The 24,435-nt window shown below is 43.2% G+C and overlaps 2 protein-coding genes across 8 annotated transcripts in view; one reads left to right on the forward strand and one right to left on the reverse strand.

Moving 5' to 3' along the window:
* The window catches only part of NF1 (neurofibromin 1), a 69,084-nt gene that overhangs the window by 19,420 nt on the left and 25,229 nt on the right, over positions 1-24,435 (forward strand). For 5 of the 6 annotated variants that reach the window (XM_058854760.1, XM_058854754.1, XM_058854757.1 and 2 more), the window contains 23 exons: positions 244-357; positions 689-768; positions 1,305-1,428; positions 2,063-2,206; positions 2,594-2,840; positions 3,165-3,238; positions 3,346-3,429; positions 3,543-3,983; positions 4,394-4,533; positions 4,955-5,077; positions 5,342-5,425; positions 5,780-5,896; positions 6,692-6,873; positions 6,951-7,162; positions 7,754-7,915; positions 8,611-8,714; positions 9,299-9,434; positions 12,380-12,442; positions 14,279-14,437; positions 15,253-15,350; positions 15,464-15,610; positions 16,091-16,237; positions 16,581-16,691. In XM_058854760.1, coding sequence (XP_058710743.1) covers positions 244-357; positions 689-768; positions 1,305-1,428; positions 2,063-2,206; positions 2,594-2,840; positions 3,165-3,238; positions 3,346-3,429; positions 3,543-3,983; positions 4,394-4,533; positions 4,955-5,077; positions 5,342-5,425; positions 5,780-5,896; positions 6,692-6,873; positions 6,951-7,162; positions 7,754-7,915; positions 8,611-8,714; positions 9,299-9,434; positions 12,380-12,442; positions 14,279-14,437; positions 15,253-15,350; positions 15,464-15,610; positions 16,091-16,237; positions 16,581-16,691 — 3,293 coding nt within the window. The remainder of the gene's footprint in view (positions 1-243; positions 358-688; positions 769-1,304; positions 1,429-2,062; positions 2,207-2,593; positions 2,841-3,164; positions 3,239-3,345; positions 3,430-3,542; positions 3,984-4,393; positions 4,534-4,954; positions 5,078-5,341; positions 5,426-5,779; positions 5,897-6,691; positions 6,874-6,950; positions 7,163-7,753; positions 7,916-8,610; positions 8,715-9,298; positions 9,435-12,379; positions 12,443-14,278; positions 14,438-15,252; positions 15,351-15,463; positions 15,611-16,090; positions 16,238-16,580; positions 16,692-24,435) is intronic. The other variant, XM_058854759.1, reaches the window with a different exon arrangement.
* Positions 19,916-23,987, reverse strand: OMG (oligodendrocyte myelin glycoprotein). 2 transcript variants are annotated; one of them, XM_058854762.1, is made up of 2 exons: positions 23,541-23,987; positions 19,916-22,608 (listed from the first exon to the last, which is right to left on the reverse strand). In XM_058854762.1, exon 2 carries the CDS (start codon positions 22,405-22,407, stop codon positions 21,508-21,510), a length of 900 nt encoding a protein of 299 aa, XP_058710745.1. In that variant the 5' UTR covers positions 22,408-22,608; positions 23,541-23,987; the 3' UTR covers positions 19,916-21,507. The 2 variants fall into 2 exon arrangements, with proteins under 2 accessions (XP_058710745.1, XP_058710744.1); XM_058854761.1 differs by having other exon boundaries at positions 19,916-22,812.

Here is a 24,435-nt window from a genome sequence, read left to right on the forward strand (position 1 = left end):
AATGAGTACTGTCTTAGGTCTTCCATTTTCTCAGGCTTGTGATGGTTTAATACAAAAATATTCCAGTTCTGTCAGAGACATGATATGCAAGGCATGTTATGGATTAAAAATAAAATGACAGATTCCCTAAAAGATCCCGAAATCCCCCTAGTTCAGCAGCAGGAATGCTGCAGTAGCTGTCAGTGGTGTGGTCAAGCAGGGGAAGGTTTTGCAGCTGAGCCTGTGCTGTGTGTTTCTGTGCAGAACCCCAGGAAGCAGGGCCCTGACTCGCAGGGCAGCACGGCCGAGCTGATCACGGGGCTGGTGCAGCTGGTGCCGCAGTCCAGCATGCCCGACATCGCCCAGGAGGCCATGGAGGTGAGGGGCACAGCTGGGTGTTCCTGCCACAGCCTCTCCTTCAAAAACAGTGTCTGTCTGTCTATCTGTCTGTCTGTGCAGCATGACTTTGGACAGAAGTACCAGGGAAAGCCTCTGTGTCTGCAGTATGAGCATGAAGTAAAGACTAAAATGAAATGCTGTTGATACAGACTAACATTGCACTCTTGCACTTTTATGGAAAATGCTTTTTATATCTTTTGCTGTTCTTAAAGCAGTGTAATGGATATGTTACTGCACCTGTTTCTCTGCCTGTGCTCAGGTATTCTGTAAAGTTCTGTCATTAAGTCTTTTTCTGTCTCTTTGGCTTTAGGCTTTGCTGGTTCTGCACCAGTTGGACAGCATTGACTTGTGGAATCCTGATGCTCCTATAGAAACATTCTGGGAGATCAGGTATGTAAAGAAACTTAGATTAATGAAAGAAATAGCTGTTTTGATTTGTCTTCTCTTTTGAAATAGCTGTGAGTATTTTGGGATAGCTTTGCAACAACAGGGAGCTCATGGTCTCTTCGGGCGGGGGGAAATCCCGTCACACTTGACACTAATTTGGACCCTTTGGCAGTTTTAACAGAGAGTGTGAGGCCTGACGGGATATGAAGAAGGAACATCCCTAGATGTGTTCCTTCCAGAGCAGAGTTGACACGTTGTCAGAGCAGTGTAGGTAACTCGTGCTGCCCTGTCTGTGCTGTCTGTCCCGGGCAGAGCTGGAGCTCCGGCTTCTCCCGGCCGCGGGCGCTGGGAAGGGTCCCAGGGGAGCTTGGCCTGTCCATGCACACTCTCACCTCTCTGTTGTACTGCTGGAAGCCCAGGGTAGTGTTTGCACAGGGTGTTCATGCTAAGTGCCTATTTCTATGTGAAACATAGTGTAATACCTTCACAAGTGTTGGTGCTCCGTCAGAAGGCTGATGCTGAATTTCATTTTACTGCAGCTCACAAATGCTTTTTTATATCTGCAAGAAGCTTACGAGTCATCAGATGCTCAGCAGTACAGAAATCCTCAAGTGGCTGCGAGAGATTCTCATCTGTAGGAATAAATTTCTGCTAAAAAACAAAGTAAGTGAACATTACCATCCCTGTTGGGATCATTAACATGAATTGTTCTCTGTTGTGTCACTTCCTTTATTTACCAGGTTATTTTTGATTGGAAGAGATTTAATAGCTACTCCTACATGTTCTGTTCTCTGATTTCCTTTCTGCTTTGTGAGGCACCTTGGTTAGAATTGGTAACTAAAGTTAGATTTGGGATTTTTATTTTTTTTTCCTTTAGCTGCGCAGCTTGCTGTACTTGCCTGGAAAGTGAATGTTTCACAGAAACCTGTGCCTTGTGCCTCTTTGCCTAATACAGGGAAATAGTCCCCAAGGTGAGAGAAAGGAAAGGTAGTTAATGGTAAAATACACGTGTTCATGGACAAAGTAAATTTCCTTCTAAATCTCAGGTTCTTGTTCTTCTGAGTCCCAGAATTCTGACTTGCTTCTTTCTGATAGTCTTAAAGTATCAAATAATGTATTTTTTAAGGGGAAGTATCAGTCTAAGATACCATTAACACAAGGAACTTGATCACACCCTGAGAGCAGCAGTGGGAAAAGTACTGTGTAAATGTCCCAGAGCTTTTTACCTTCCTCAAATCTGTGCCTTTTGCTCTATTAAAGTATCAGTTAATACATTCTTTTCCTCCTCTCTTTATAGCAATCAGATAGGAGTTCCTGCCATTTCCTCTTCCTTTATGATGTCTCTGGAAGTGGAACTAGTCAAATTTCTCTTGACCATGACGAAATGATACGCTGTGCACCAGGGGCTACCCTGAGGAAAGGGAAGGGGAATTCTTCCATAGTAAGTAATACGTATTGATAGTTACTTTTAACGTTTGATAAGAAACCTGTGGGCAATTAGAAATTAAATCACTTTTAGAGTCATTTTAGAAAATAAAATTAATTATTTCTGAGGAGAAAAAGGAAGTTTTGTCCTAAATAATGTATATATTTAATGTACTGTTTAACAATGATGTTTCAAAGTTTACAAAGTCACATTTTTTCGGTTAAAATGTTGGTGAATATTTTTTGATTAGGATTGCAAACAGCATTGTGACATCGTATAAGAGCTCTGATCCTTTCTAGGATGTCTTATTCCTACTAGACCAAAAGCAGTTTCAAACACAGTTTGGCCAGGGCTGAATTTCCACAAGCAATGTTCCCCAGCTGGGAATTGTATGTTTCCCAGGAAAGCACAGCAGGCTGCAGTGGAACACCGATCTGCCGCCAAGCCCAGACCAAGCTGGAAGTGGCCTTATACATGTTCCTGTGGAGCCCAGATATCGAGGCAGTCCTGGTGGCCATGTCCTGCTTCCGTCACCTCTGTGAGGAGGCTGACATCAGATGTGGAGTAGATGAGGTGTCAGTGCATAATTTTTTGCCAAACTACAACACTTTCATGGAGTTTGCATCTGTGAGCAACATGATGTCAACAGGTAAGAGTCATGAGGCAGTTAAAGTAGCATTGTACCTGGTCAGAAGACTGTTACTTGTGTTTGAGTTCTTTAAACAGGTTGAGGTTCTTGATTTCATGCTGCTCTGGCTTTTCCTGGAATGTCTTAATTATTAGAATTGCTAGAAAGCAAAAGGAATCTGGGTGACAGCTCAGGCGGATTTTACAATCGTGTAACAAGAAGCTACCTTTCTAAAGACTTCAAATGCAATATATTCCTCTTAATTCAATATTGACTTTCAAAGATCATAAAGTTGATGTAGGTGGGTTTTCAAAAACTTGGTTCAATGTTCTGTGCCCTTTGCAGGAAGAGCAGCTCTTCAGAAGAGAGTGATGGCGTTATTGAGGCGCATTGAGCACCCCACTGCAGGCAACACGGAGGTGAACTAACTTCTCACTTCATGTGCTCTGTGTGCATATTGAAAAAACAAGCACTTGTACTTGCTACAAGTAGATTTGAAGTTAAATCTTGATATATCTTCTTTCAGGCCTGGGAGGATACGCATGCAAAATGGGAACAAGCTACAAAACTAATCCTTAACTATCCAAAGACCAAAATGGAAGATGGGCAGGTGACTATGAATTTTTCCATTGGTTCAACATTTCGAAATTCAAAATAAGTCTTTAAGGTTATTTATTTTAAGGAACTCGAGTTTTAATGTGGCAAATGACCCTTGCCTCCCAGGTGGCTGAGAGCCTGCACAAGACGATCGTGAAGCGGCGGATGTCGCACGTCAGCGGCGGCGGCTCCATCGACCTGTCAGACACGGAGTCGCTGCAGGAGTGGATCAACATGACCGGGTTCCTGTGTGCCCTGGGCGGGGTGTGCCTGCAGCACCGCAGCAGCGCAGGGCTGGCCACCTACAGCCCCCCCATGGGCCCCCTCAATGAGCGCAAGGGCTCCATGATCTCCATGGTCTCCACCGAGGGCAGCGTGGAGACCCCGGTCAGCAAATTCATCGACCGCCTGCTCACACTGATGGTCTGCAACCATGAGAAGGTGGGGCTGCAGATACGGACCAACATCAAAGACCTGGTGGGGCTGGAGCTCAGTCCAGCACTTTATCCAATGCTCTTCAACAAGCTGAAGAATACCATCAGCAAGTTCTTTGATTCTCAAGGACAGGTAAAACGGTGATTTCACATTTGTGTGATATTATTCACATTTGTGTCAGTCCTGTCTTTCTCCCAAGTGACTGAAATGGATCCCTGTTTGTGTTCTGTGCGCACCCTCTGTGAGCAGAGTGATCATCCCAGCATATGTTAATGGTTATTGTGGTTGTGATTCCAGGCTGTATTTAACATTCTTGAATAGTGAACTCTTGAGTGCAGAATCTGTGAGATTCTATGTTGAATCCTTATGGCTGGCAGGGTTCACATACTGAATCTTGACATGTATTGGAATTTTGTTGGCGTGGTGGCAACTAGAAAAATGCTTGTCCATGAGATTTTTGAAATGTTGCAGTATATTTGGAAATACCCTTTCTTTGGTTTTATGTGTAAAAAATTAACCAGAATCTGTATTTCATCCTGTAGGTGTTGTTAACTGACACCAACACACAATTTGTAGAGCAAACCATTGCTATAATGAAGAATTTGCTTGACAATCACACAGAAGGGAGCTCAGAACACCTTGGACAAGCAAGCATTGAGACAATGATGCTGAATCTGGTTAGGTCAGTAGCCCTCTTGACCTTCCTATACACAGGCATTATGTTTAAGAAGTGAGTTGGAGCCTTGTAGTTCATATCTTTTCTGGTTTTGTCCATGGAGAAGCAGCAGCTGATTTTCTGATCCTCCTTATGTAATTGTGGAAGTTGTGTAGCATGAAGTGCATTGCTGAAGAGTGACCTTTGTTTTTTAAAGGACTTGACCGTTCCATAGCTTGGCCCTATTCCCATAGGCATTCCTGGTTACTTTTCTTTACACTGATGTTAGTGGTTAAAAACCAGCTGAAGGGTAGATTTCTGTTCAGTTTTACACTGACAGAAAATTTGTTTGGCCAGAAGAAATTTGCTTCTGATGAAGGGGCTTTCTTGGGGGGAGAAAGTGAAGTATTATGAAGTATTTAATTAATCTTTTTGCTTTTTTCTTCAGGTATGTGCGTGTGCTTGGAAATCTGGTACATGCCATTCAAATAAAAACAAAGCTCTGTCAGTTAGTAGAAGTAATGATGGAAAGGAGAGATGACCTTTCATTTTGTCAAGAAATGAAATTTAGGTGAGGATGGCATTACCTAATTTATAGAGTACTGTAGGCAGGTTTTCTTTGGTTATGTTGTTAAAAATAAACCAAACACCTGTCACACCAATATTCCTGGTACAGGGATAGTTCCCTTGTGTCTTCAGAATAATTATGAGCCTGGTACTGCATTTAAATATTACTTACTTTGTGGTGATAGTGAACACATGTAACAATTTAATGTGTGATACAGACTGGTAAAAAATCCCAACAAAGCTAAAACAATCTATTTATGTGTAACAGGAACAAAATGGTGGAATATTTGACAGACTGGGTAATGGGAACATCTAACCAAGCAACAGACGAGGATGTGAAATGCTTGACAAGGTAAGGGGCACTCTTCACCTGTAACAGCATTCCAGGTGGCATTTGATAGCCATGGGTGAGCTGGCATGTTGGGCTTGCTGTAACAATAATAATGGTAAGGAAAAGACAAAAATTGAAACGGAAGCTTTGGTGAGCAGCAGCAGAATTGTCTTTAATGTTTAATCTTAAATGACTTTGCTCCTTTTAATATTTTCTCTAATTTAGAACCTGTACCACAAAATATAAAAGCTGTTTCCATGATGGACAGAACTTTAGTGGAATACCATTTTAGTCTTAAAAATGTTGTTTTTCATCTGCAGGTAGAGCTATAAGCAAAAGTGACTTATATTTTATTTGTTGAATTTTATTTTTCAGAGATTTGGACCAAGCGAGTATGGAAGCAGTAGTCTCTCTTCTTGCTGGGCTTCCACTCCAGCCTGAAGAAGGAGATGGTGTTGAGTTGATGGAAGCAAAATCTCAATTATTTCTCAAGTAAATAGTGACTTTTAACTCTTCATTTATACAATTACTCTAAACAGAAGCCCTATATGACCTTTATTATAAACTGTGCTCTCTTCCAGCAGAAATAATTTTATTATCCTGATACGAATTACCTCTTCTATGGTCCATTTCAAAATCTCTGCCTTGTAGGTTTATGGAAACATTTTCATTTAGAAAATCAGAAAATTTAGCTTTGTTTCTCCTTAATGCAGATGTGTTTCAGTCATGGTAGGGATTAACTCGATTTGATAGTGTATTTTATTTATTTTTATCCACCAAATTTAAACTCTGAAGACATCTGTTGATAGAGGCACACCAGTGCTGGGGAGAATGGGTGTGCCAGGTTTGGGACAAAGGGAGGTTGTTGGAGCACAGTTAAGGTTTGGGCTGTGCTGTGAGGAAGCTCCTTGGTTTGAGGGAGTTGTTGTGTGATTGCTGCTGTGGGTGAGCTTTAGATGGTTGTTCATTGTGTGTTAGCTCCCATGGTGAGGTTTTGGGGAGGTTTGTTGTGCCTTGGTGGCTGTGGGTGAGGTTTTGGGGAGGTTTGTTGTGCCGTGGGTGAGGTTTGGGGAGGTTTGTTGTATCGTGGGTGAGGTTTGGGGAGGTTTGTTGTGCCGTGGGTGGGGTTTGGGGAGGTTTGTTGTGCCGTGGGTGAGGTTTGGGGAGGTTTGTTGTGCCGTGGGTGGGGTTTGGGGAGGTTTGTTGTGCCATGGGTGAGGTTTTGGGGGGTTGTTGTGCCTTGGTGGCCATGGCAGGGCACGTGTGACCATGAGGCGCTGTCCCCAGGTACTTCACACTGTTCATGAACCTGCTGAATGACTGCAGCGAAGCGGAGGAGGACGGGGCAGCGGCAGGTGGGCGCAAGCGTGGGATGTCACGCAGGCTGGCGTCGCTGCGCCACTGCACCGTGCTGGCCATGTCCAACCTGCTCAACGCCAACGTGGACAGCGGCCTCATGCACTCCATAGGTAACGCCTCGCACGCGGCCCCGCCGCCGCCCCGTGCGCCCGCGTCCTCCTTAGTACTGCCGCCTTCTCTCCACCAGGCTTGGGCTATCACAAAGACCTCCAGACTAGAGCCACGTTTATGGAAGTCCTCACCAAAATCCTGCAGCAGGGGACAGAGTTTGATACCTTGGCAGAAACAGTGCTAGCAGATCGATTTGAGAGATTGGTGGAGTTGGTTACAATGATGGGTGATCAGGGGGAGCTTCCTATTGCTATGGCTTTAGCCAATGTGGTGCCTTGCTCTCAGTGGGTAAGTTGATCCATTTTATTTCCTACATTTTATTAAAATAATAAGACTTGAAATAGAAAGTGCAACAATAGTCTGGGACAGAGAGAATAAAGCTACTACTGACAATAGCTAGCCTTTCTTAGTATGTTCTTAAAAAATGTGCTGAATCTAAGTTCAGATCTTGATGATAAAACTGCATTTTAGTTAATGTCTAGGGACAGTTTTATTTACAGTTATTATAATAAATGCATCTGGGCCAGTTATTTATTACAAGTGGTGTGTGCTGTGATGCAGACACACAGAATTGTATTTTCTCTTCTAGATTTTAGCAAGATGAGTTTGGCTTTGTTATACAGCAGAAGAACTGCTTGTCTGTCTGGATAACCATTCTGAATTTGTAAGACTGGATATCCTGAGGCAGATCTTCAGACAAGCAGTAGCATAGGAAGCGTTTGCAGAGATTGTGCTTGTGTAATTTGATATTTACCTGCCAGAGCCCATAGCAGACATAAAACTTTGTTGCAAACTGCTTGCTGGTTTTGTCAGAGTACAGGGTTTCATACTTGCCTTGGCTCCCTGCAAGTCAGATTAACACTTCCTCCTGCCTTTAAGGATGAGCTGGCTCGTGTCCTGGTCACACTCTTTGATTCCCGGCACCTGCTCTACCAGCTCCTCTGGAATATGTTCTCAAAGGAGGTCGAGTTGGCAGACTCCATGCAGACACTCTTCCGAGGAAACAGCTTAGCCAGTAAAATAATGACTTTCTGTTTCAAGGTACGTTATTTATTTATTTATTTATTTATTTTTATTCTGCTACAGATCTCTTCAGGCAGGAAAAGTTTAGTAATACGAAATTACAAAGCCACCAGTCTGTGGGTTTAAGCGCTTGAGTAATGGGATTAGATAAAATCTCTACGGAATTGCCTTTGGGTCTCAGTTTGAGTTAGTCTCAGCTCTCACATCTGTTAAGTTTAGCGAGTTTTCTTTTTGAGTTTTAACATTTCATGAACTTAATCTTGTAGAAAATTTATACTCAGGCCCTTAAAAAGTAGGTATCCCCCTGGCACTAAACTTTTGCCTTTCTGACTAGTTCATTTATATGAGTGATTTTGGGCCAGTGCCAGCTGGAAGACTGTTCCTGGTAAATTCTGAGCTCTTGCTTGTGTTCCCATTTCAGTTTTAAAAGTTGTGTACAAACAGAGGTGAAGCGTGGAATCAGTGCTCTAAGAAATAACATCTGCTGGTTAGCAGAGTTTTTATTTTTCTCTAATTGTAAATTAATTAAAATACCTGTAGAAATTGATCTAGGATGTGTTCCAGAGGTGAGACTTCAATATGCAAACCCAAGTTTTACAGGAATTTGGCTTATTCCAAAACAGCTCAAGTGTTTCCAGGCTGTTGAGAGCTTCCAGAACTTTGCAGCATTACTGTGTCAATCTGGCCTCTGTCCTTGTTTCCCCTGCACACAGGTCTATGGTGCTACATATTTGCAGAAGCTTTTGGAACCTTTGCTGCGGACTGTGATCACATCCCCTGAGTGGCAGCACGTCAGCTTTGAGGTGGATCCAACAAGGTTTGAGATTCAGGGCGAGCAGCAAATGTATTTATCTGTAAACATGATTCCCACTCATTGTATGTAATAGGATTCCTTTTTCCTTGTTGCAGATATTTTTCTCATGCTTTCATACTGTTGTACATCTCACTTTTCCAGACACATTGTCTCTGCAGCCCTCTTGCTCTGTTGCTTTAAATTATTTTTAACTCTTAGAAAAATTTAAGTATTCATCTCTTAAGTAGTTTACCCAAAGATAGACCTTCTAATTAATACTTTAACCATCGACTATCTGTGTCTACCTCAAAAATTCCTTTCACATAAACCATCATGAACTGATAATGCAATTATCAGTTAGAATTGTGTATGCATGTGTTTGTATGAAATGGTCTGAGAGAATCCCACCTACAGCTGTCTGTTCATTACTGAGTTTTACATGACCTTTCATTTGTACCTTATGTGATTTAAAATGGTGATGGCAACTTTTGTGTCAAAGATCACAAGTATTTCCATTAGAAAAAGAGGAAATGAGGTTCTTACCAAGGATGTAAGTGCAGCTTGTGTCGTGTTTGATTGCTGGTCATACATGTGTGGGTCTGTTTCAGGCTGGAGCCTACAGAAAGCCTTGAAGAGAACCAGCGGAGTCTCTTGCAAATGACAGACAAGTTTTTTCAGGCAATCATTAATTCCTCCTCGGAGTTCCCACCCCAGCTGCGCAGTGTGTGCCATTGTTTATACCAGGTATGCCTGCAGTGGTTGCCTGCCCCTAAGCTTTGGGGTTGGTTTGTGAAATTCCAGCAGTTTGGAGCTTGGTGCTAGACACAGGGGGCTTCCCTAGACACTCTTCTCAGATGTTTGTTAAATAACACCAGTCTGAAGGTAGGAGCCAATTGGTGTTTTAACATTTGTATTGGTAATCAGGAGATGACTGAAGGTACCCAGGTTCCCCAACCTCCACCCCAAGTCCTCTGCTCTGTCCCGTGGCTGCTGAGCCCCGTGTCCTGCTGGATCTCCTTGTGTGTTTCTGATGGATTCAGCTGCTGTAAAAATCCACATAGGAGTTCCCTCGGGGCTCCCTGGGAGTAGTTTTCAGTCCAGTTGGAGGACTGTCACAGAAATGCCGTGCCTGGTGGTATATTGGAGCTGTGGTCTCAGTGAGGTGCTCTGGAAGAGCTACTTCGGCCCTTTCAGCCACAGTGTATCCAGGTCTAAAGCAAACGGATTTTCTGACCTGTGTGAACTAATGATGAATAACAAAAATCCTGTTGGGTCACATCTGCACAGGGGGTGCTGTGGGGATCAGGGCAACTGCTGCAATGCCAGAGCTTGGGAGTGAGAACAGGGAATGTGTGTTGGGTTGTTGTGCTCTGGGGTTGTTCCTGAGAGCCCTTGCACTGACCCAGGTGCGCAGATGCTGAGCTTTGTTCCTCCCTGGCAGCTCTGTAAAAGGACTCTGAAGGCATTGCTTTCTCTTCCCAAAAGTGGCTGTGTTTGGGTTGGTGGCAGAGTGACTTTGGGGTTTTTGGTGTTTGAGCTTTGTAATCAGGGAATGAGGTGGGCAAATTGGTCTCCTTCATTGGTCACAGGCATCAACTAGAAGAATACTTGAGTGTTACTGAAGATATCACACACAGCCTTGGTTGTTCCTTCTGTTATTGGATGTCACGTTGTCCCACACCTCACCCCAGAACTAGGTTTATATGCTGTTACCAGGATGTATCAGATTGCCATTTCAGTGGCACATTGCTACCAATTACTTCTATGCAAACCATTGGTAATTCCTACATGAAATGGAATTTCTAAAATGTGCTCACCAGCAGGCATTCCCAGAGATTCTTCTATGGAAGCTTTTCCAAGTCTGTTGGCTTTATTCTTGCCTTTTACTGTGTGTGGTAATAAGAGTAATTTGTTCCCAAACAAGATGATTTACTGACGGATATACAAGTGGTATTACTGATATTTAGCTTCAATATTTACTATTTTAACTGTTTCTAGTAACAAGTAGATTTCTGTACAAGTGTTTGTTCATCACAAATAGTGTTAGTTATTCTGTACTTAAAATTCCAGAGAATTTTGAAGTCTGGCCTTTATCTGAAAGAAAGTACAACCAAGGTCTGATTTGGGGGCATTAGTCCATTTTTATCATAAGAACCAAATAGGTGATTTTTATAAGATAACTTCCGTTTTAAAAAGGTGAACGATCTCAAGCACTAGTGTGAGAGTAAATAACACTGAATTTTGTGGTAGTTTTTTCACTCTTATAGTTTTAAAGTGTGTGCAAAGAATGCTTACCATATGTGTTCTGTAAGTGATTAGTAGCTAATTACTGTAAGAACCTCACAGAAATGGTGTCTTTAGTTGGATATTGGCATCTTTGCTGGCTGGTGTTCCTGTTTTGGGAGCAGAGCCCAGTGAGTGTTTTCCTTTGGAAATATCAATAACTGGCTACTGGGACAGATTCACCTGGCTCCTTACAGGTAATGTATGTTCAGGAGTGTGATGTGAGAACAAGCATGCTCACAGTAACTCCTGCAGAGGATCTGTGCTGGCTCTTCTGTAAAATCCCCACAAGCATACATGGGTTTTCATGTGAAAGCAAGGTGGAAGTTTTCCTGTAGCTTCAGTATTCCCGGGAGTAGAGTGTGTGTACAACTGCTCCAGAAGCCATGAATGGAAATTCCACAGGGAAAGTTGACAGAGTTAAGTTGGCAGTTGCCACTGGTTAAATATTGATAGGTCCTGCACAGGTTTCTGCTCAGCTTGCTTAGCAGAGTTTCACTGGCTGCTTTGGGTTGGGGTGTTTGCTTTCCGTTCGGTTCCATCCTGAACGTGGGGAAACTCTGTGCCAGTGCCAGTGTGACCCTCTGGAGGTGGCTGGGTGCTGCAGGCTGGCTGGGACCCAGCCCTGGGTGCTGCTGGAGCCTTCCCAGGGACGCCAACCCACCCCAGCTGCTGGCAGTGTTGATGCACCACTGACTGGGGAGCGGGGTGCGAGGGGCTGGGGCTTTGCTCAGATCCTGCTGGAAGCAGGACAGAGTTGGAGTCCTCTTGGTGGGTCCCTTTGAATCTCAGTGAAATGCAGAAATAAGCACAATCAAGTCAGATCTCTTGATTTGGAGGTCTCTAATAAATTAACATAGACTGTAGCTTTTTTCTTCCTTTGTCCAGAGAGTGTTTTATGGCAGAGTTACCTCTGACAGTGGTAATAACCCTGATGGTTCACAGGTCTAACCAAATTGAAGGACACACAGAGAAACATTGGGAAGATTTAAAACTCTAAATTTAATTTAAAAAGCAGTATGTATTTCAAAGGTATAACACTACTATTTGTACTGTTAAAATTATTTGGGGATGGTAAATTATACTTGAAAGCTGAATACACCATTTAAGGCCCAAGATTGTGTATCATGAGCACATTGATGTGGTTTGACTTTTAATCTAGCCAGAAATAGTAGAAATGATTGAAATTCAACATTTGCTTGTTTTGTATTTAGTGCTTTGTAAATAAGATGTAATAAAACTGTGGAATAAAAACTCCATCATCAGTCTTTAGTTTATATATTTCATTTTCTGTTGGTTATGTTTGTTACATTTTACTGTGTAATTTATGTACAAGTCAACATTGGTTTTTTGTTGCTGTATGTAGTTGGTGCTGTGACTTGTTTGTGCTCATCTCTGTTCTGTAGGCAACTTGCCACTCTCTACTGAATAAAGCTACCGTAAAAGAAAAAAAGGAAAACAAAAAATCAGTAAGTTTGGAGACCTTTTTATTAGCCATTTCTTTCAAAGCACAACAGAAATCTTTTGCTGTTTGTTCAAAATATCTTCACTTCAGTCTATTTGACCTCACTGTAAAATCATTCTACTAATTCTGGCACAAAATAGCTTTCATTTCAATTAACACTGGAATTAAGTTAGATTTAAAATATTCTCTGTGTGCCTATTTGAGTAAATGAGACATTTTTAACATTACTGCTTAGTATTTAATATTCTGACTCTTCTAGTCTTGCCACCATCTTCAAATTAAAAAATTGTGGAAGAAAAATGTTTTCTTTGGTTTTGAGAAAAATCTGGGTCTCTTGAGCTGCTTTAACACTCTGGCAGATAACCTGAGCTTGCATCCTGGGCAAAGAACAATTAATATTTGTGGGGTACTGGAAAGAAGTTTGTGAGACTTGTTTCTGGCACATTTTCTTTTGTTTGTTTTGTAATTAAGTAAGAAACCCCCAACTTCAGCACTTGTATTATTTCCTGAGGAAAGCAGATTTTCCATTTAAGTAACTTGATGTGTTAGGATTGAGATCCATGGGTTGCTTTAGAGTGTTGTCTTTAAAAGTTCAGACTTACTATTTTCTTTGGCAGTGACCTCAAAATATAAAGTATGAATGATCCAGAATGGAAATTTTGACTTCTACTAAATACTCTCTTATTTTTGTTGTAAATGAGCAGAATAGTAATCATGTTTTAAATGCAAAAGCTGTGGGCAAACCAGTATTTTACAAGAAAATATCAGTAATTGCATCGCAAGGTAACTGACTGGAGTTGCTACTGAACCAAAGTGATTCTTGGTGTATTTTGTACTAATGGCTTTGTCTGGTTTAAGCAGCATGATTTGAGAATGCATTAGTTATGTTTTGATGTATTTTACTAAACTGGGATTTGTTTGAAGGGCTTTTTTTTTTATTTTAAACTATACAGGATAATATCAAGTTGACTGATTTTATTCTGTGAAAAGGAGGACTCTGACTCATTTGGATTAACCATTGATACTCATTACAATATACAGATACTGATGTTTTATAGAACCACATGTTGCATATCCAAGAACTTTATTTTTTGTCAGGAAGCTTTGTCTTTAACTTTTCAAAGTTAAATGAAAGATATCCAAAGAACAGCTCTCCTCTTAGTAACGCATAATTGATTTCCTAAAAGTAAAGAGATTTCTTTTTTCTTACAACATCTTCAGAATTAATTTTTTTTCTGGGTGGCAAAGGACAATATTTTAAATCTGCTCAGTGGTTTTACACAGTGTGTGTGTAGGCAGGGGAGTGCACTGGCCACTCAGCTTTGTCTCCTTCTGTCCTGCTGTGGACAGATGATGGTTCTGAAGGGTATTTCTGTAAATAGCTCCTCCTCACAAATTGGAAATTACTCCTGCAGCTGTACAGCACAGTGTTGTTGCTGGAGAGGCTTGTGGCTCAGCTGTGCAGGTACAAACACACAGATCAAAGACCCAGTAGGTGAAAGGTGTTCCTTGTGTTGGGGGAGGGCAGTGCACACCTGGGGCTGGGGCTGCAGCACCTGCAGGGTCCCTCCAGGAGCAGGGCCCTGTGTGGGCACAGCTCTGAGACATGGCCAGGAGCTGTGGGAGCCGTGTCCCTGCCAAGGGAGCTGTGCTGCTGTCTGAGAGCCCCTCTCCTTTCCCTCTTGTTCTGGTTCTCTGGGATGCAAGAGAGTCCCGCTCCAATGTGCTGAGCACGATCGGTGTGGAAAGAATGCTTAGGCTTGGCTTGCCATGCTAGGCTTTTGTCAGCCCTTGCCCTCTGCTTAATGCAGGACTGTTGTGTGTAATTGTCCGTGCCCAGGTGGTGAGCCAGCGCTTCCCCCAGAACAGCATCGGGGCCGTGGGCAGCGCCATGTTCCTGCGCTTCATCAACCCTGCCATCGTGTCCCCGTACGAGGCGGGCATCCTGGACAAGAAACCCCCGCCCCGCATCGAGCGCGGCCTCAAGCTCATGTCAAAGGTGAATCCCCAAACACTGTTACGTGCCCGGCTTTTCTGTTCTGCCTGCTTCAGAACTGCTCCTTGACCAATATGTGAAAATGGGGGGAAACACGGAGCTCTTTGTAGCGACCGTCGTGTTTGTTGAAGGTGCAGTGTCTGTGCTGCGCTGGTGCATCGTGGCACTGTTTGAGCACAGCAGCGTAAGGATGGGGACAAACACTTGGCCTAAAGGATGGATAAGAGAGCAGAATTCCAGCCCTTCACTTGAACTTCTTGTTTGGAAACAAACAGACCAATGTTCCCGTCAGAGCACAGTGAGGGTAGCAGCAGGCAGCATTTATTGAGTTCATCCCACTGCTAAAGAAGGGATTTTCCTGTCTTCAATCTCATTTGGTCATATTTCTTGTAAAAAAAATTTAAAAAGGTTTAATGTTGGCATAAAAAGTGTGTGGCCTGTGAGTATTGTCCATTGTAAATGCTGAGAAATTTTTCTTTAGATAGGGGCGTGCTAGTGCTTTTACTTACCTGTCTTAGATTCCAGGAGAAGTACTTAATAACTTACTGGTGGTTTGAAAGATGATTTATTTTCCTAGTTTAAAGTTCATAAATAAGTGAACTGGTTTTTAGTATTTAAAAGTATGAGAAGGAAAAGATTTTGAAAGTGAATGTGTTTTAAATTATTTGACTTACTGGCCTTTTGTTGTGAAACCTCAAGACAAGTGAAAATAAACTGTTTCTGCCAGTTTACCTTCACTGGCAGAAATATTTGTGTCAATTACTGTAACGTTAATACATTTAACCTTTGTGTGTCTTTGCCATGATTTTTTTCTTTAGATCCTTCAGAGTATTGCTAACCATGTGCTGTTTACAAAGGAGGAGCACATGCGGCCTTTCAATGACTTTGTGAAGAGCAATTTTGACGCAGCGCGAAGGTACGGCCTGGGGCCAGCACAGGGGTCATGGTGTGTGCAGAGAGCTCTGACTGCCCCCCAGCCCATGGCTGTCCCTCCCCACACTGAGATTTGCTCCTGGGTCTCAATTGCAGGTTTTTCCTCGACATCGCCTCCGACTGCCCGGCCAGCGACACCGTCAACCACAGCCTGTCCTTCATCAGCGATGGCAACGTGCTGGCACTGCATCGCCTGCTCTGGAACAACCAGGAGAAAATCGGCCAGTACCTGTCCAGCAACAGGTGAGGCTGCAGCCCTGGCACAGGGGGTGTGCTGAGGGGAAAGCTCCCAGACTCCTGCAATGGCTTGGGTTGGAAGGAACCTTAAAGCTCATCCCATCCCACCCCCCCCTGCGCATAGGCAGGGACACCTTCCACTAGCCCAGGTTGCTCCAAGCCCTGTCCAGCCTGGCCCTGGACACTGCCAGGGATGGGGCAGCCACAGCTGCTTTGGGCACCCTCTGCTAGGGCCTACTCACCCTCACAAGAAAGGATTTCTTCCTAATATCCAATCTAAACCTCCCCTCCATCATCTAAAAGCTGGTAATATTTGGAAATACTCTCTTCTGTTGCTCCTGTTATTACTGAGAAAAATATCATTGAATATCATTGAAGATTTCTCTTACTTTAAAAAAGAATATGCAGCTTGCTCCAGTTGAGGAAGGGTAATGGGAATTGCTGAGTAAAGAAAGACTTTACTGACAAAAAACATGTTGTTTGTAGGGACCACAAGGCTGTTGGACGACGACCTTTTGACAAGATGGCAACACTTCTTGCCTACCTAGGGCCTCCTGAGCACAAACCTGTGGCAGATACACATTGGTCCAGCTTAAATCTCACTAGTTCCAAGTTTGAAGAGTTTATGACAAGGTAACACGATTGTTGTGGTGGGAGCACAAATTGTGGGTTTCTAGACTTTATCATGTGAGGAAGTGTCAGTAGTTCCTAAGACTCTCTGTTATCAAGACTATCTCTGTTTCAAAAGGGAGTTTAAAAAACAGTCTACGTAAATATTTTAGGTTTCTGAGTAGATTTTAATTAAAAAAAAACTAATCTGGGAACCAGAAATGGTGGTAACATGTGATTTAAGGAAGGCTGAAGATTGTGTGAACTTAATACTTTTGTTCAGAGATGGAAGTAAAGAGGGTTTGGGATTTTTAAAGTTTGTTTGGAAGGCAGTTGTGAAAGTTGATGTCAATGTATTGCTTTTTAGGCATCAAGTACACGAAAAGGAGGAGTTCAAAGCACTGAAAACATTAAATATTTTCTACCAAGCTGGGACATCCAAAGTTGGCAATCCTGTTTTCTACTACATTGCTCGGCGGTAAGAAACCTTTCACCTTCCCAATCTGAAATTAATCTGTCAATCAAAGGTATCAAGTGTATATAAGAGACACCAGCTTGGTAACAGGAGTCTGAAAATAGCTTATTTGTTAAAATTTGTTGACTGTTTCCAAGTTGTTTCCTAAACCAAAACTGCCATTTTATAATAATTATGCTCATGGCAGGAGTCATTCCTAGCAGTGTTAAGGAAAGGAAGATCCGTGTGCTCATGCCCAGGTGTGGTCAGAGGCAGCTCTGAGGACTGGATGAGCTGCTGAAGCTGCTGTCTATGCTGAGGTGCTGCTGGTGAGGGTGTGCTGGCAGCACTGGAGAGGCTGCTTTGGCTCAGGGGGCCGTGGGAGTGCTGCCAGGTCTGGGAGTTCTCCAGTCCTGGTGTCAGCAGGCACTTTGGGGTGCTGTCACAGCCCCTGGCTGTTCGTGGTCTGGTCGTTGCTGGTGCATTTTGTGCCTCTGGGAGCAGAGGCCTGCCTGGGGGTGCTGGGTAGCTCTGTGCTTCATGCTCCCTGCTGACTGTGGTGGCAGTGGGAGTCACTTTCTGTGTTGTGATGAGAGGATGTCATCAGTGGTGATTCTTTGGATGGAGTGAAGGAACACAAGATGCGTAGTGTCACTTATCTTCTGTCCTTCAGTGACTTATCAGTGTCTTCAAAAGCCACACAATAGTCCATGAAATGTGCAGGTGTGCTGACAGAAGGGGATGGCTCAAGGGCAGCCTGGATGCTTTTTTTGCCCCCCTTTAATTTATTTTTTTTTTTCTTTTAGCAAGATCCCTAATGTTTAAGCCCCTTACATGCACAGAGTTAGAAGCAAGGGCAGTCTTTTGAATTCTCTTTAAAAAACTGTTTGCTTGCCACATTTTTCTTCTCCATTTTGTTCCATTAGACACAGTCTTATTTCATGTCAAGTCAAACAAAATGCCTGCATTGTTATCCTGCCTTGTTCAGACAAGAAATTAGGCATACAAATGCAGAGAGTAGTGATAACCCATCTTAAAAAGTGACTGTGCCTGGCAGTGATCTGAGGCATCCTTATGTATTCTGTGCAGACCTGCCATGCAGTGTTTCCTTGTTTGCAGAGCAAGAAATGGTTATTTTGTCTGCAGAGAGAGAATTTCTGGAAGTAAATCAAGACAAAAGTTTGCACCACATGTTTTCTAGGCCTAACTCACCTCCCTCTTCTTTAAAAATTAAAAAGAAAAATTAATTTATCCAGAGATGCCTCACTGGGCAAAACTGTCTTGGTCCCATCAGCCAAGTGTTCCTGCCTTCAGAGAGGTGGGAAGGAGCAGATTCCTGACCATTTTATCCAGGTGGGGGTATTAATGAAAATATTGTTGTACTTCAACATGAACCTTGCTGCTAGGTGAGTTGTTACCTTTGTATTCAGCAGCTGCGCAATTCAGCAATCCTGGCAGGGCTGCCTTTCAAACCAGCAGGAAGGGCTTTGCTCTGGGATGATGCTCTGGCATCATCTCACCTCATAGGAATGTGGCTAAGTGGAGCTTATTTGGGGTCTTTGTCTTCTGGTTCTGAGCCAGATGTTGTGTTTTCAAGGTGTGGAATTTGGAAAAATGGTTTGGATTGGAGCTGCCAGGGTGTTTGAGGGCTTGTAGCAGGCTGGGGTTTTTTGGGGTTGCTTTTTTCCCCCTTTTTTTTCCTTTTTTTTTCTTTTTCTTTTTTTTTTAGTTGAAGATCTTGTTGCTAAGGCATTGTTGAGTCATTTTACTAAGATATCTGGATCAGTTTATGTCCTTCTTGTGCTGTGAAATTTAATTCCTTCTGTCATCTATCTTCACATTTTGTTTCCTGGGCAACAACCCAGCTTCTGGAGCCAGTGCTCTTCTGTTTTTAATCCCTACCCAGTTACAAAAATGATCCATAAATCAATAAATATTGATCCTGAACTACCACCATTAGGTTTTAAAGCTGATCCCAAACTAATTAATAGGAATAAAACCTCTGAGTTATTGCTGCAGGCCTCAGCAATCCCCACAGCAGTTTTACCCTTTCCAGAGAGAGCACACAGCTATTAGAGGTGTACCACAGCTTTTTTGGGTATTTTGAATCTTGCCCTGAAATGCTAAATAGTTGTTTTGAATAGCAGTTTCACCGAGAATAGATTATTTTGTATTTCTGGAGGTCTGAGCACGCAGTGTGTTTACAAACCCCGGCCCTTGGGCTTAGCTCAGAGTGGCTGCGCAGTTGCCCAGCAACAAGTGCTCGACTCCCACACTTCTGCCTCCTCCCTGCTGCCTTATCGACTCATTCGTATTCCAGAAAAATACCAGGAAGCCTCAATTCCAGTCTGCCTCACTGAAAGCAGTGTGAGCAAGAAGCGTTGGTGCTGCAGCTTGGGCAGGGTTTGGGAGGGAGCACAGCCCTGGAGCAGTGCTGGCTCTCTTCATACCCAGCTTCCCAGTCCTGTCCCTGCTTTTGGAGAACCCCATAGCCTCAGTTCCACTTCCCAGTTCCTCCTTCAGGCATGCTGAGGAGTTTGAAGGCTGGGTAGCAAGTTCTTTAAGGTGGGGGCTTGCAATTTGCCCCAGATAACCTCTGGGAATCAGTGTTTTCCTGTTGCTGGTCACCAGATTGTCTCATTATGGGTGAAACACTCTCAGAGCCTTTAAAGTTGATTCCATGTAGGTTTTTTTAATGCAGTAGAATTTGGCATCCTATACTGATTCTGCAGCAAAGACACATGCAGTATTTCCTGTAATTTCCTCAAATCAAGCAGTATAGCCACAGCACCTCATTTTGTGATGAGTCCTGCCTTGCAAGCTTGCTGCTCCCACTGTGTGGGATGAGGCAGTTCTGGGAATTGCTGAGTTCAGAGCATGGGAAATAGGTTGGTGCTACAGTCAGCCAGCACTTAGCAAACACAGGGACTGTCCAAAGAGAGCAGCAGCAGGGACTTCTTCGGTGTTTCTAAGTTCTAGGGTAGGAAGGGGAAGGATAGTGCCAATGTTGTGATCATCTCATCAGCTTATTGCTAAACAATAGTAGAGATCCATCAGAATCTAAATAATGCAATTTAATATAACCATAATTTCCCCCCATAAGACATGACAATGGAGCTGAATGTCTGCTTAAAACAGGTTTGTATAATACAATGCTATCTATTTATTCTATTACTCTACTTATTAGAAAATAAGCACAGTTGCTAGTTCAGTTCAATACAAACATAACTTTATTTTTACTTAAATGCCAATGAAATAACTGTACAAATCCATTGTGTAACATTTACTGTTAGAAATTAAAACACATTTCCGGTTATAGAAATACTGTACGCAATTGGAAAGTTGTCATTTCTCTGATACCAGTGGTTGTAAATGATCTACAGCCCCCATTGACACCTTAGGGGAGACTGGTAGAGGACTCCAGTCTCAGTTGTGAGGTTTTCTGGGTTTTGCAGCACCTTCATGCTACAATAACTGGAAATTAAATGGCCTGGAATGAATGGAAAACATTGTATAAGATCTGTAGTATTAAGTGGATAATACTTTTTCAATTAACTTGTTCTTCAGTTTTCATTTCATGCTGTTTGCAAAACTTCATCTGTAGTATATCAAGTACCTTTGCCATAATTTAAATAGTTTTCCTAGAGTGGACAGAACCATGCGTGCAGCTATTTCTACTGGCTGACGGTGCGGATGTCGAGGAGAAGAGCATCCATGCTCGCCCTTAGAAAGCAGGGATTTGGGCATGTTCAGTGCCATGGACTGGATTCATTCTCTTTGAAGTCACAAGAGTCAGGATTGTTTCAGTGACAGCTCACCAGCTTACTGCCTAATTGATTTGTTACATGACTTGTGTTAGAAATTGGCTGATGTGTTGTCTTACTGATAGTAGTTTGCTACCTTCTGGCTGATTTGTGGTATTCTTTTAAGCAGAACATATTAACATTTCAGGATGTCACTTGACATAAAGTCAAGGAGTTCCAGGTCATTAATTTGGGTAGATAACGCCTTGGTGTTTGACAGTGTCATGGCATTGAACATCTGGCATTTTTCTCTACTTGTATCTTTTTTTTCTTCTTTTTTTTCTTCTTTTTTTTCTTTTTTTTTTTTAATGTGGAGAGAGCAATAACTTGCCTGCAGTCTCTAAGTCAAGCCAGAGCAGAAGGATACTAGCCCCTATCACTGTCCCATGCTGAAGTTAGACCATGTTGCCATCTCAGTTTACACCCTCATAGCAGACATCATGGCATTGTCATATTTAATTCCTAAATTCGAAACTGTTGTTCTTCATATTTAAAATACTCTAATACATATGAAGCAAACGTAGATACACATGCTAGCGATTTTGCTCAGGAATAACTTCTGATTAGTGAAACAGTTCAGTTTAGTTCTTTTATTTTTTCCCTTTCTTTTGCATGTCATCATAACTTAAAAGGAATCTGCTGCTATATTACAGGAATTGCTCACTGGCAAGTCAAGCAAGACAATGCAGATATGATACAGGCCTTCTGTTTTTATCCAGTTGTTTGATGACAAAATCATACATTAAATCAGTACTTAAAATGCTGATGTGTTTATTCTGTGCAAGTAAAAGGAAGAATTTAAATACAAAATAAGCACATTTTTAAAACCAAAATAATAGATTAGTTGTACTCAATTAAGACATATGAAAATAAGTAGCAGCTTAGTATCAAGACATTAGTGTGTGCATCTTTAAGAACTGTTACTTTCTTTAGATCAGAGTCAGGACTTGGAATTTCTTTCATTCATTATTTCGGCTGGATGTGTTAACTCCAGCTGTTATCACATCAGCTCAGTAGTTTCCATGGGCTGCGGGCCCTTAGTCCATGGCCACGGCCAGGGCGTGCAGCAGTGCCAGGCACAGCAGCCCCACCTGCCAGCGGCTGGCGCGGGAGGGCACGCGCACGTCCGGGGCGCTCGGTGTGGCCTCTTCCTTCCTTAAGGTAGCAGTTGTGCTTTGAGGCAGCTTGGAGTTGGTTGTTGGCATTCCACTGGTGATGCTTAAAGTCATGGGAGTGGTGGAGGATCCTGTGGCAGGGGCCAGGCTGGCGTTGCCCTCGGTGGAGTCCTGGGCGAGGATTGTGCGTGTGGCCACGGCCTCCTGGGGGCCGGCGGGGACGCGCAGCCGGGGCCGGTCTGTGCCGGGGAACAGAGCCGGGTGGCTTTGGGTCGCCAAGGCAGGGACTTCCTTGGCTTTAAATTGTTTGTGCGTTTTGGTCGCTTTGGTGGGCTCAGGCGCCGCAGCAGAAGCCTCCCTGTCCTCTGCCTTCGTGCCCTTGACCATGGGGCTGGAGTCCAGCGCCGTGGACTGGGCCTGGGCTGGCGCGGTGCTCGCCCAGGGCCAGGGCTGCTCGGCACAGGGGACCCCCACAACACGGGCAGCTGTGCCCTGCACCCACTGCAGCACATAAGGGATGTTTTGGTTATCGCTGCAGGACCAGGGGTTGTTGTACAGAGTTATTACCTGCAGCTGGGAGAGCTGGTCGAAAGCTTTGTCAGGAATGTATGAGAACTTGTTGTTGTGCAGGTAGAGGCTTGTGAGGTGCTGCAGTCTCACCAGTGTTCCTGGGAGTATCTGGGACAAGAAGTTATTGGATAGATCCACTGTCTCTATGTTGTAGGGCATGTTGGTTGGAACTGTCCAAAGTTTGTTGCTGCTGAGATTGAGAAACTTGAGACTGCTCAGTGTGTTGTTGATCAGGACAGCTCTTTCCACCATATTCCTGGAAATATCGAGCACTCTGAGATTCCACTGGTAAGCTGTATCAAGTTTCTGAAGAACTTTAATGTTGTTGTTTGTGGCATATAATTCCCATAAGGACTTGGGCAGATGAGCAGGAACATTCTTGAGCCAATTATTTGAAATATCAAGGGTCCTCAGATTGGTGAACCTCGTTAGCTGATGATCGAGATCTACAAACTGGTTAAAGGACAGATTTAAATATGTAAGGTTGTCTTGAAGTCCCTGGGGCAGTACAGTTAAGTTTCTGCCTGAACAGTCCACATTCCTGTCGTTTCCTGAGCACTTACAGCTAGAAGGACAGATACCCAAACCAGTGGGTATGAAAACCAGAAGGACCAGCAGACAGGTAGATGTATTCAATATCTGGTATTCCATTGTTGCCTGGAAATAAATATACCAAAATGACACCCTTTAAATCCGTGTAATACATTTTATCTCTGTATAAGGGTTGTCTTGGCAATGGCCACTTGCAGGAGAAATTAAGTAAAAATATCAATAACCCCCTTTGTGGCACGGTCCTTTTTAGAATTGTTCAAGAGAGACTTCACAAAGCATCCCTTCAGCCTGTCATGTTGTCTGGCAGAATGAGACTTGTTTTTTTCATCTCCCTTTCCCCCTCCAGCTCAAATGAGGGCTTTCTTCCGAAAATGCAAGTCTCTTCCAAACGTTATACAATGTCTGCTTCTTTTTTTTAGTGATTTCAAGCCTATATTATGTTTGGAATAATGTGTTCATTTATAGAGGATGAAAAAATGGCTGTCAACTGGATCTTCACAAATCTCTGCAGTAATGTAGCTGTCCCCCCCATCCAGGCATGCTGTTTGCTTAAGTAAATCGGTTAAAATACATCATAGGAATTTAGCTTGAAACCCAAATTCCAGCGTCCGTGCTAACATGCACTGTAGCGTTTTCCCCTCCTTACAGTGTTAATTATGATCTCAAAGCTGGAAACACATGTTTAGAACCCGAGTTACCGTTAGTAAGAAATCTCTGATACTGCAGCAAATTCCTGGTGCAAGCATTTGTCATCAGCTCCTAATTCTATTCCCGTTTCCACCTCTGAATCGGTAGTAGGATTTTGTCAGTAAAATCAAAAAGCACAAACTTACCGTGGTGTCCTGCAGTATCAGCACATCGTTTCTGTGATGGATTGGAGCGTAGAGGTCGCCTCGTTCTGGAGAGCAGCTCCAGAGGCTGCCGGGGGCTGTGCTTGTCTCAGCTGCATCGTACGGCTGCGCCCGGCTCCGCAACCACCTGATCCTCTGGGCACTGCAGAGCCGGCCTCGAGCCCTGCCAGGGCCTGCCGGGGCTGGGCAGAGCAGGAGCAGGAGCAGGGAGTGCCCGCTGCCCAGCCCTGGGGGCTCCTGCTCCCTCCCCTCGTGCTGCCTGCTCGCTCCCCCGCATGCCCGCTCTGCCAGCTCCCGCTGCCGTTCCACTTGGTGGCTGTTTGAAAATGCAGGTTAGCTTGGCTTCTTTTTGCCTCCTGTTAACCTCTCCTCCTGCAATAGAGGTTCATGTGAATTTAGGCTTTCTAGCTTAAGTTTTTTTAAGCTACACTGCCAGAATATGTTTTCATAATTTAAAATAATCTGTTTTCTGCTTCTCGGATCAGGCTGTCACTGTGTTGTCAGGTATAATACAGCTCAGCTTGTAGGACTTTACGGATTTGTACGGGAAATCACCATCTGATTTTCTCAAAGCAATATGAGAGTGAGAGTGTTTATAATGTTTGTTTTATAGAACTGTTAATTTTAAGAGGGTATCACGTGAATTATACAAAAATCTTTGTATAATTGTAATGCTATTCTTTAGGCATACCAAATCATACAGCTTATGCAAACAGGAAAGAAAATTGAAAATATATTTTCCTATGGCCATTGTATGCACAGCAGCCTGGAATTGCATTTAGATAGTGTACTACTCCTTATTTTGCAAATTCTGGTTTATTGTGTGCAAATCTTTTTTCTGTGTTCCATCCACACATATATTCCCTCCTCAAGTGAA

Source organism: Poecile atricapillus, chromosome 21 (assembly GCF_030490865.1).
Source record: "Poecile atricapillus isolate bPoeAtr1 chromosome 21, bPoeAtr1.hap1, whole genome shotgun sequence".
Taxonomy (NCBI): domain Eukaryota; kingdom Metazoa; phylum Chordata; class Aves; order Passeriformes; family Paridae; genus Poecile; species Poecile atricapillus.

Bases quoted from the DNA above. Each gene is read 5' to 3' on its own strand.
- OMG (XM_058854761.1), bottom strand. From the start codon at position 22,806: ATGGAATACCAGATATTGAATACATCTACCTGTCTGCTGGTCCTTCTG.